Raw genomic sequence first — 12,839 nt, forward strand, 5'->3', positions numbered from 1 at the left:
CGCAATGAATACCCTGAGGATTCATCACATACATGTATTGTAGGAAGAATTTCCCATTTTGTACAATTTGGACCTGTAATGCATACGCTAGTTAAAAACCTTGTGCAAGCCACTGTTCGTAGCTGCTAATAAAGGTTTTTTTATTTATCTACCTATGTTCTTACTCTACGTAGTTTGATACTGGAAGACGATTCGATATAGAAATTCGATATTCGATAAAACAAAAAAAAATCACAATAAAGGCCGAAACAAAAGAAAAAAAAACCGGTGACTACAATAAAAAAAATGGGGATGTATGTCATAATAATGAGACTGTTTCGTTATTCTTACTGCTATGCTTAGCTTTCAAATTTTAATGAAATGTACCTAAAAAAATTCATTTACTGCAAGTTAAAGAGTAGGTATATGTTTTTTATGGAAATTAGGATTTGGTTGTTTACAATTTATTCCTTTTGATTTTCTTTCTTTTCATTTATTTTTGTTATATTTCCTATCCAGTTATATATTTTAAGTTACTGTATTATATTATTTAATTTAGTCAAATTGGTATCCAACCGTTATCCTATCGTGTCGTGACGCCACCAAAGGTTGCGCCTGAAAATCAGCGCTGCAGTTGCAAACACTGCAGCATTATGCTGAGGCAGTAACCTTTTTAGCTGATGAAACTTAATGATTATCTGTATAGATTAACATGAATGTAAGCAATGTAGATTTAATAATTGTAACATAAGTGTAATCTAGATATAAGAAGAGACCGCACGCCAGGGAGCAAAGCTCTGCAGAGCCACTACCCAAGGTGTGCAGTCACTATTTTGTAAACTTTTGTCTTACTTTAATTATGTGTTAATTTTATTCATTGTTTTTTTTTATTTATTTCATATTGTATGTTTGTGTTGTAATCAGCTAAATAAAACATTTTATTATTATTATTATTATTATATCGAGCATGCCCAAGCTCGTACTAGGGGACAGCTGACCCACTTGGTGTTGTGTTTTATAGATTTGATTGTACGCTTTACGATCGTAGATGCGGACATCCGCGATCCGCGGCGTTCGTTTTACGATGTCTATAAAGCCGCCTCCGCGAACATGCTCGCCGAACAAGCTCGTCACACTTGATGTTACCACTCGAGGGAGTAACTTCTGAGAGTGTAGTTGAACTTATGGTAGTGACATTATCATGTATAATATAACTGGCAGACAATGCTTTGCTCGTGTTTTTTTTTTAATTTTTCGAATTTCAAAGTACCATAGAATAAGAAGAGAAGTTAGAAATATGAACACACAAAAAGTTGTTACAAGTATCATCTCACTGTAGATTTCTTAAAATAAATGGACTATTGGCCTAACCCCTCTCATTCTAAAAGGAAACTCGAGCTCAGCAATGAGCCGAATGGGTTGATGATGATGATGATGATGATTCTCAAGGTAACGGGAACTACGCAGTTGCTAGTATTGTTGATAATATTGACAGTATTAAAATATTATTACTTAATAATACTGACAATACTGTTTACTTATGCGGGCCCTCTTAAACATATCGTCGTTATCAACCAATATACGGCTCACTGCTGAGCTCGAGTCTCCTCTCAGAATGAGAGGGGTACGGCCATTAGTCCACCACGCTGGCCCAATGCGGATTGGCAGACTTCACACAAGCAGAGAATTAAGAAATTCGCTGGTGTGCAGGTTTCCTCACGATGTTTTCCTTCACCGTTTGAGATACGTGATATTTAATTTCTTAAAATGCACACAACTGAAAAGTTGGAGGTGCCCCGGACCGGATTCGAACTCACACTCTCCGGAATCGGTGGCAGAGGTCATATCCATTGGGCTATCACGGCTCTCATACATATGTACAAGTATAAATAAGGGAGCTCTTATATACTCAACTTTTACTCATAGTAATACAACTTACTTGCAGTTTACATACTTGTTGTTTCGTACTTAAACGTTTTCCGTATACTGAAATATAAGCGGCTCAACTCAAGTAAAACAGTTCGGCTTAAAGTTATAAACTGAACTGAGTTAGTGACTAAGTTTTTAAATAAAGTTTACACTCAGTCGCGCGAACAAGCTCATTATTATGTACCCTGATAAGTTTCACGTGAATTAAGTGGTTTATCAATATACGTGTTTGCTATTTTCGCCCACAATGTTTGTGTAATGTCGACATTTATCTCCAAAACTACTAAGTAGTTCGATTTTGATGCGTTTTTATATGGATTCTGGTTTGATTTATACATATTTTTAGAAAGGTGTGACATGACTTAACGCTAAGATTGTTTACTTCGATATCTTGGAGGAAAGAAAAGCCATTTGTAAGCCTATCACTCGCTCTTCTAGAAGCCTAAAAAACCTAGCAATGTTTTTAACTCTCATTTATTTATTTCTCCTTTTTTTAGTTAAAAATTAATTAAAATAATATTAACCCTCCCGCTGCGGGACATTTGAGCGCCCAAGCAACCGGCGGTCAGGGCTCCAGAGTGAGGAACCTCCTCATAATACGCGCCGTCTCAAGAATCACTGCCTTCTGTATCCGACTCTTGATCCAGCAGTTAAGTAAACGCTTCTTAAAATGTAAGACCATTGACTGTAACAACTATCGGAACAATAACAGTTGACTCAACATTCCACATGGCGGTAATCTCGTGAGCAAGGTCCAAGTATTTTGACACTTTTTCCTTTTTACTAGCAATAAATTAATTATTAGGTGTTAATATTATAGCTTGGCAAGTTCGTAGATGACACACCCATGATATGCGGGCGACGGGGGGAAAGACTTCGCGGCTGCGGGGAAGTGAGGTGCATCAGTCGTGGCTTTTTCATTCATCGCTACACGCCCACCGGGAGTGCTACGAACGAATTTGCCAAGCTATAAATGTTAATATTACCGACTCATTAAAATGTTCCCTCATTCTCCTGTAATAATGCCGTCTGCCAAACAAGGTCGCTCCGCAGACATTAAGCGATGATTAAAAGCAATTCCTTTCGTTATTCATAAGGGGCCCTTAATAAAAGTTGCACGTGATCTGATTGACGAAGTGAACCAGCCTTTCACTACATCGAGGAGACATAGACGCGTAGATATCAGCTGGTCTATTCACTAAATAATCATCAAATCAACGGAGAAATGTCATCTACCTACCTACTCTATATCCACGTCACTGGATGGCATTATTTACATAGAATCTTAATTTCGTATAGGTCAAAGTTAGTGAATTAGCATGCTGTTCTTATTTAGGACAATCTCTTGTAGAGAGCATGCAATAGACTTGCCTTACTTTGTGAAGGCTGAAAGTTTGTCAGCTCATACTCATATAAGTAAACTAGCTGACTGCCGCGCTGTTTCACCTGCGTGGTTCCCGTTCCCGTAGGAATACGGGGATAATATATCCTTCTATATATTATCCCCGTATTCCTACCCGTATTCCTTATTAGGCCTTCCTCGATAAATGGGCGAGGAAGGCGAATGTTAGATATAACACTAAAATAATTTTTCAAATCGGACCAGTAGTTCCTGAGATTAACGCGTTCAATCAAACAAACAAAGAAACTTTTCAGCTTTATAAAATTAGTATGTAGTATACCGTATCTACGGTAGGTTATTGTGAATGTTCGCAGGTTTCAAGTGTCCAAACCCTCAATTGTTCAAGTATTAGACGTATTTTTTATATTTTCTATATGATATCTGCTAGCTTTGTGTCCACCCTAGGCTAGAGATCCTTAAAGTCCGATCCTTAATACTATTTTTGTAAGAATACCATGAAGCTAAACGACTCTTATTCGGCTTAATTTAATTGTTGTAAGTGTTAAATTTTGAAATACAAATTATGAAAAAAGTTTGTAATATGCGGTTTTTATGGATTTCATCGGCTACACCGCGGTGCTTATAAAGACTCATTCTGGACATTTTTTATTCTGTACAAATATTTTATTATTACAGTAAAGCCAATCAACCGCAAGGTTAGTGCTTTTTTTTCTAAAGACTCATTCTGGACATTCTTTATTCTGTGGATGCTGCCTACAAATATTTTATTATTAAAGTGTGCACATAAAGCCAATCAACCGCAAGGTTAGTGAGTGGGAGCAGGGCCATAAACTGCGGTCAAATGAAAGCCAATTATTGGAGAGAACAAAGAAAGTCATTAATTGTTGCTCGTTTTGCCGCTCACAGCAATTAGCGGTGCGCGGCTAACACTGTTTAATATATTCTTACACCTTTTAATTATCATGGAAAAAAGGTGTAAATATTAGAGTTTACTAGCCAACTCACGCTGTTTCCCGGGCTTTTCTTCAATACAGTTTTTATTTATTTATTTACTAGCTGTTCCCGTTCCCGTAGGAATACGGGAATAATATTGCCTATAGCCTTCCTCGATAAATGGGCTATCTAACAAAAATAATTTTTCAAATCGGACTAGTAGTTCCTGAGATTAGCGCGTTCAATCAAACAAACAAACAAACTCTTCAGCTTTATAATCTAATATATAAAATTCTCGTGTCACAGTTTTCGTTGCCATACTCCTCCGAAACGGCTTGACCGTTTTTGATGAAATTTTTTGTGCATATTCAGTAGGTCTGAGAATCGGCCAACATCTATTTTTCAAACCCCTAAATCCAAGGGTAGGGTAGTGGTAGGGTAGGTTTATGGTATAGGAATAGGGTAGGGTAGCGGTAGGGTAGGGGTAGGGTAGGGTAGTGGTAGGGTAGCGGTAGGTTAGTTGTAGGGTAGGGTAGGATAGGGAAGAAGTGCAAATAAATAAATTATTAAGTCAAAGCGAAGCTTGAGCGGGTCCGCTAGTATTAGTATAGATTAGTATAGATAGTACAAGCTCCTTATTCACGCTTCCTTTATTCGTGAGTTAAATAAAATTGCAACCCAATTCACGACTAAATATTTTCGCGAATCTGACTTAAAAAAAATAAAATGTTAATGAAAATTAAATAAATTCCGTTTAATAAAATGCGACCGATACTTACTATCCGGATCAGTGGACGCCTGCCATAAGGCTGAATAAATAACTAATCAATATTGGAACTAAAATTTGGAACGTATCCCATATAAAGTACTTCGCTAATTTTTTTACAGAAATCTCGCAATTATAAAGCTTTTACTGTACATAAAGTCGTTTAAAAACACTATTTTCGTACATTATAAAAATTAAAAAAAAAATCCTATTGCCAATGTTTCTCTACGGAACCCTAAACACAAACAGTGTAATGTCCCTTTACACTTCGGAAGTGAAACTTAGCCGCTCGGTTTTGGAGAAAAGCCGTAACACGGGCACTTGCGAGAGTTTTACGAGCGGAACTGTCCTACGGCGCCGGTTTTAGACTTTATAGCGAACCATAAACAGACACACATTACAACGGGCCTTTACGAAAAAGTTCAACACATCTTTCGTATACTAAGTAGCCACACAACAACTATCCTTTCTAGGTATATATTTTAAGAGCGCGCAGCACGTCGGTACGATATGGATAAAATTCGAAGCGCACACGAGACGCCGAATTATGACTTTCACGTGAGTGAAAAGCACGGAGCGATTGACGCGCGACGCAAATTTTATGACGTGAGCGCCAAAACCATTTTTACCTAATTGCAAGTAAATTAAACAACAACGAAAAACAAAATGGCCAAGTTCAAGATATATACCTAATTTTCTATATAAAACAAAAATTTAAGAAAATAAGTTTATTTTTCCTGAGGTTGAAAGCAAAATGTGATTTTACAAATTGTGTATTTTGTATAGTCATAACGAAGCTAACACTTTGAAGTATCATTTACCCAAATATCAGGCTCCTAACTTTTCCAGAATCTGAGATCCAGAACCATTTGTAACCACCAAATTACATATTGCACACTCTTAACTAGCCAACGCCCCGCGTTTTTACCCGCGTAGTTCCCATTCTCGTGAATATACGAGAATAAATATAATATGACACTCAAAAACAACGTGGCTTTCTAAAGGTAAAATAATTTTCAAAATCGGTTCAGTAAATCCAGATATTTACCCCTTTACCACAAACTTTCATCATCATCATTATCAACCCATATTCGGCTCACTGTTGAGCTCGAGTCTCCTCTCAGGATGACAGGGGTTAGGATAGTCCACCACGTTGGCCCAATGCGGATTGGCAGACTTCACACACGCAGAGAATTAAGAAAATTCTCTGGTATGCAGGTTTCCTCACGATGTTTTCCCTTCACCGTTTGAGACACGTGATATCTAATTTCTTAAAATACACATAACTGAAAACAGACACACAAACTTTACCTCATTGTAATATTGGTATTAGATAAAGATTTATAGATGTTGCTGTAACCGTAACCTCGTGTGGAGTTATATAAATTAAAAGAAGTCTATCTTACTCCTTATAACGTCAGTTGCCCAGTGAAAGTCCAGTATAAATTGGTCAAGTCGTTTCAGAGATTATCCGGAACGAACAATTGAATAGACAGATTTCGTGAGCATTTTCAAGTAGGCAAACATTGGATATTCGAAGTTTGGGGCAACATATTATGTCATTAAAATCCGATGTAGGGAAAAAAGTATCAGAAAAATATACATAGAGACTTACGGTTATTTCAAGTGGGCATAATTCTCGCGCGCACATAAAGTCAAGTTTGTCAATTTATAGGGACTATAGAAAACTACATTATCCGTGGGTAACATAGGATATATATAATTTTTGTATTCCCACAAATATATATGTATAACTACAAAGGCAAAATTAATGCAATTGCAAAAGGAATTGCCGTTTTCTTTGTATTATTATTACTCTACGAACGGAAGACAATATTGAATTCTCGAAAGGCGATACCAATTTAATGCCACGCGGCTCGATATGGCTCAATTTTCATTTTGTTAAAGGAAAAAGGCTGAAGTCAAAGGCCGGCGAACTCAGGTACCATACGTTGCCTACTCAGCAAGTCTGGGACATGGATACGGGAATATCTATTAACTAGATGGTGCAAATTGTGAATTTATTTCTTTAACTCTAAAACTCCCTAATAACATTGCTTTATAAAAAATAAGTGTGTGTCAGCTCCGACGCACGAATGAAGTTTACTTTTTAAATGATAGTCTAAATAAGTCATCCCTCCATATTTTTTTCATACCGGGGGCTATATATGAAAAATCGATCCAGAAGTTTCAAGTTTATTCGTTACTAAAATCTTTGCTCCATAAGAATATATATATATATATATATATATATATATATATATATATGTCCGAATCAACCTTAATCCTTATACATGGTATTTGCGTAACTTGAATTATTTAACCGTTTACGTAGCGCTCGGTAAAGCTTTCAAAAAGAATGTTTAATCCCGTTTTTGCCACATTTTTCCATGGTACCTATAACTGCGCTCTTATTATTCATAGCGTAATGATTTTCGGTAAACGGACAATTCAACACAAAATTTATTTTTCTATTAACATTTCAACTTCGACTAAATAAACAAACTCTTAGGCTTTATAATATTAGTATAGATAGCATTCATCAGGGTAAGGTTCGCAATGACTTCCACGAAAAATGGACTATGTTACACAAAAATATTTTTTCATTTCAGTATCCTGAGATTAGCACGTAACCAAACATACGAGCTCTTCAGATTATTATTATAGTATACAGAATATTGGTATAGATTAAATGCTCAGTGGCGTATCCAGCATCGCTAGGTCCACAGTAAGAAGCGGCTGGCGTATCAGTCGTGCTAGAGATGCCGGCGCGCGCTGCCGAAGGAAATGAAATTCCACCGCGGTCAAACAATTCCAGCTTCCGCGCAGGAAATTAAATTTAGAACACTATTGTTTGGACCGTTTGTATTTTTCATTTTGGATGAAATAATTTTTTGGTATTTTGTCAGATAGCAATTTCATCATATTTTATCAAACAAATCGTTTATTTCGTTCACTGAACTTTATTGTTCTTTGATTATATGTATTCAAAATTTTTGCTCGCAACTATGGCAAACTATCTATAAAGCAAAGTCACTCAGCGAACGATGGAACTATCTATGGAGTATCACTGAGTGATCGAATCATCAGAAATGATTAGATATTATAAAATTGAAATCTTTTTCCGAGTTTCAAGCAAATCTTAGACCAAATACATGTTAATAAAGTAACATATTATACACAACTTAGCTAGAGATGTCATTAAAATAAGTACTTTTTTGTTATTAGTTTAGATTTAACGACAATGAACAACAACAATATCTCTATCTCCAATCAGTCACCATCAATCATAAGAACAGTTGAAACAATTACTCATTAAGAGCTGCTTCACTAAATTAATTACTTGTTACTGCATACGGGTGGTCTATCTCACTTACTGTCGACGTCCAATTTAGAAAATAAAAAGTAATTCCCCTAATGGATCGTCGGAAAATTATTGTTTTTACGTTAGCGCGATACCGTATATCATAATATAAAAACTTCGACTTTCTGAGAAAGATTCAATATATAACAACTATAACACAATACCAGACATTGATGTCTCTTATGATATTAGAAACTCTGATACACAGATCTTGTATGTTGCTGCTTCTACTACTGCCTTCTACACTTAATTTTGGCATAATTTTGAAAAGGGTACCAGCTCAGCATCGTGTAAGCACGTTGATTAATATATAGATACTTACATATGGTTGTCATATATCTTTTTACATAGTTCATATGAAAGTTGACGAAATAAAATTAAATGCCATCATTTTCTTTGTCCGTAGGAGGTTCGGAATGGTGGACAAGCGGTTCTGCGTAGAAGGCGGCTCGAGGTGCGGTAAGGGCGAGGGACTGTTCATCTTCGCGGCTGAAGGCGGCAGGGAACTGACGGAGCTCCTCAACATCTACAGCCACGAGGCGCACTCACGACTCAGTGTCGCTTCTAGGAGTGGATCAGGTACGAGCAATCATTCATCATATTTTTTTTTATTAATAAGGATTTTTGCCTTAACTTATAAATATTGGTCATATTCCCCTCTAAATAGTCGGAAAATACTGTAAGGAGTGTACTTTGCCGTGATGGTATCGAATACTTTTTATTGTTATTATCAGCCGACGGACATGCACTGCTTGGACATGAACTTCTTTGTAAGGACTTCCAAATACCACGGTCTCGAGCCGTCAGCACACAGTGGCTCCGTTGCTCCCTTGACGTCATCGGTTCGCCTAGGGTGGTTGACCAATAATGCACTTTCATATTCTGCATTGTAGCACTTTCGGATCCCAACGTCCACCAGCTGTTGGAAATATGCGGCCTGTCCATTTCCACTTTAGCTACGCGACTCAGTGATCTATGTCAGTGACTTTAGTTCTTCTGCGGATCAGATCTGATCAGATCATTTCTGTTTTTCTGATTCAATCACGCAGAGCAACTCTAATCATAGCTTGCTCCATCGCCCGCTGAGACACTTTGAGCCTTCTTAAGAGAGAGAGATTCTCGGAGCCGTAGGTCATGACTGGCATGCCGCATTGTTCCACCTAGCACAAACTATTTGTATGGTGCTGCATGTTATAATTTTGTTGCAGTTCTCGACAAAAGGTTCTCCGACACGAGTTCCTGCATGGATGACTGCTTCCACCAATCCATGAGATCCGTTTCTCCCTCCTGGGGCGGCCCGGCCAGCCAGACCATGCACTGCCTGTCCGACCTGGACTCCAGCCTGGACAGCAATGAGGACAAGTTCAGGAGACCCACTTCGCTACCGAGGTGTTCCAGTTGCACTGGGAAGATCAGTCAATTATCAAGGTAAGTGGCAGGTTCAAATAAAACTTTGGCTTATAGCGACACATACATAATTAATTATTGGCGGAAAATGGTCATTATCATAATTAAGAATCATAGGAGGCGAGATATGGAGCTTTGATCCACCACGCTTCCGAACATTTAACATTTAACTCTAAATTTCTTAAAAGTAAGAAAACTCATGGCAAAATATAATAAAATTAAGAAAAAAATTACACCATAAGCCCGCTAACCGTGGAAAAAAAAAGCAAAAAAACAAGCATTGTGGAAATTCCAAATCTTCTCCTGCACGGAGATGGAATGGAATGGAATTAGGCCTTGTTATGGGATATTAAAAATGCTCTTATGCTAATAATGTCGAAGCATGCAAGCAATAAATCGAAGCATTTCTATTTGTAAAATCATTAGGGGATGCACAAAATACTTTCGAATAAAATGCTGTTTTTCAAAATTCCGGAAGGATCACGGATTTTTCGAAAGTAAATTCCAAGTTCAGTAATTGTGGAGTGAAGGAGTAGCAAACACGCACACTTACACACTAACGATCGCTTTACAATAGCTTTATTTCCAGGTCATCAACAATGCACACGCCAGGATCCATCATGTCACCTGTCTGGACGATGGAAAACATATTGGAGAAACGCTCCGACTCGGACAGAGCGTCCATCTACTCGAGATCCAGTGGCAGCGCCTCGGAGTACTCGGTACCACGAAGCGCCTGCCTTCTCGACAAGAGCTTTGATTCCAAACGTGCCAGTCCGGTGGCATGCTGCACGCCTACAGTGCCAGTGAAGACTGGCAACACGTGCCAGTGCTGGCAACAACCCAAACCCTGCTGCTGCAGGAAGAAAACGTTTAATGGACCTTACGAGAATTACGACGTGCCAAAGACGCCCATGCCTTTAATACAGGTAAGATTTTTTCAACAGTTTATTGAAATATGCTGACATTTATAGTCCCATGTTCTTTATTAATATAATATTGTTCTTTATTAATTATTAATTAACATATCGGTAAGCATAAAGCGTGGTCTGGCTATCAAAACTGAAAGTAGAAGAAATACCTCTAAAGGTCAAACCAATGCTTATTCACTTTACTTCTATAGAAGCAAGACATCATGAAGGATGGAAGTGGTTGGCATCCAGGGGACCCGCACCGAACAATTCGCTACGACATTTCTTAACCGAACAGCTAAAGTTTGTCTTTCCAGCGACAAAAAGTTTTTCTTTCTTGTGACAACTTAAACGCTATCAGCGCAAGTGAATAGGCATTTTCTTAATAAGCGGATCCCATCTTAGACATCATTATTGAAATCAGCCATAATTGTAGTCAATATTAACTATTAATAAAATATATTTTTGATAACGCTATATTTAGACGCTTATTTTTTGATTACAGGAACACCCAGTTGACGTAAACGCTGATGCAGCAAGTCTATATGACACACCAAAGAAACTGAAATGTCTTTTGCAGCAATGTGACTGCTCAATGAACGAAGCCAAAAACGACGATAACCAAACACACGAGAACAACAACACATGTGATACTAGCGTTAACAATGAAACCGAACACTCTAACTACGTCAATGTTACCCCCGCGTCTATCAAACCGCAAATAGATTTAAGCAACTATGCTAATATAGACCGAGCTACTTTAGAAGAATTTGAAAGTTCCTTGCGTATACTCCGCAGCGCTGGTTTCAGTCAAGAAGAACTGGATGCTTTGGAGGATATACCAGAACATGATGACGACATATCCACGGCAACTACAAACACCGTCCATCCTTCAACAGAATGCTGTAACGACCATTTAAACTACATGCACATGGAACCTTTAGAAAGTAGTCTGTCTAGCAACAGTAAAAACTTTTCCGACAACATCAGTCGAATTAGTCACGTGTCAGATCCAACACAACACTCTGATACTGATAACACAATCAGCACGAGACGGTCTAGTTCTGCAGACTTTACTAAGAGACTTGACGATGATTACAGCATACATAACAGAATTTGCTTCACACCAACAGTCATAAGACGAACTTGTAAAAACGATTGCATTAACGAGGGTATACCAGTGAGAAATAAAACTCCAGATGCTTTTGTGAAAGAGAAAGTTTTCAAATCACCTGAACCAAAGACAGATAACATTTTCGTCGCTAAGTTCAAAGATGTCGTCAAAATACGCAGATCATCGAGCGTTCCGAGCAAATCTGATAAGAATAGAGATTCGTCCAGTTCCAATGACTCTGGTGTATCTACAGGATCACTGAAACACCATAAGGGAGATTTCAATGAATTCGAAATGCCCATAACGAATGCCAAGTCGTGTAAGAAACATAAGAGCAAGTTATTCAGGAATACCTTGACACCAGTGCACGGACCATTTGTGAAGTCCAATTCATCTGATCCTCTGAAGAACTTGACATTCCAATTTGATGAAGTCGCCATTATGGCCAAGTCAAATTCTTGTAATGTTGACACGTTGACTAGAAGGAAGAAAAGAATTGGTGAGTCAAAAGTATTTCATTTTCGTTTATTACTTTTAAGATACTTTTTTATTTTTAAGATCCAAAGAAATTAGGTACAATTTTAAAACAAATGTTAATGATATTTGAAAAAAAAAAATTATAAAAAATATTTTTTGTAAAATCTATAAAATTTCAAACACCTATCTATACTCGTCATCGCGTTAACGTCACCAACATTTTAATACATTGTCATTAGATTCAGAACCCCATTAAACCTCTAAATACAGCCTTATCATTAACCAAGAAATAGAAACTTATCTTAATATATTATCTTTAACCAACAAGCTAATGCTAATATATTTTTTTCAGTTGACACGGATACAACAGCGCGTCACAGCCAAATGACGAACAAAAGCACATCCTCTGGAGCGTCAGACACGTCTGACTACATGGAGTCATTGTCAGTGTCGTCATTCAGCTCCTGCGATGTGTCAGCCGACAGACACGTGACCAGACCGCGGTCCGGGAAGGAGTATGCCAGCATAGATAGAACTGCGTTGGTATGTGATGTTGGACCGGCTTGAAGAATCTTGCCTTTTGGTAGCTTTGTCTG

The 12,839-nt window shown here is 37.7% G+C and overlaps 1 protein-coding gene across 2 annotated transcripts in view; it reads left to right on the top strand.

The window, feature by feature from the left end:
* The window catches only part of LOC112050638 (uncharacterized), a 176,937-nt gene extending 164,098 nt beyond the window's left edge, over positions 1–12,839 (top strand). For both annotated transcript variants that reach the window (XM_052887416.1, XM_052887415.1), the window contains exons 6-10: positions 8,741–8,913; positions 9,543–9,762; positions 10,331–10,670; positions 11,158–12,265; positions 12,596–12,839. In XM_052887416.1, the coding sequence (XP_052743376.1) occupies positions 8,741–8,913; positions 9,543–9,762; positions 10,331–10,670; positions 11,158–12,265; positions 12,596–12,810 (2,056 nt within the window). In that variant the 3' untranslated portion in view covers positions 12,811–12,839. The remainder of the gene's footprint in view (positions 1–8,740; positions 8,914–9,542; positions 9,763–10,330; positions 10,671–11,157; positions 12,266–12,595) is intronic.

This window comes from Bicyclus anynana, chromosome 19, assembly GCF_947172395.1.
Source record: "Bicyclus anynana chromosome 19, ilBicAnyn1.1, whole genome shotgun sequence".
NCBI lineage: Eukaryota > Metazoa > Arthropoda > Insecta > Lepidoptera > Nymphalidae > Bicyclus > Bicyclus anynana.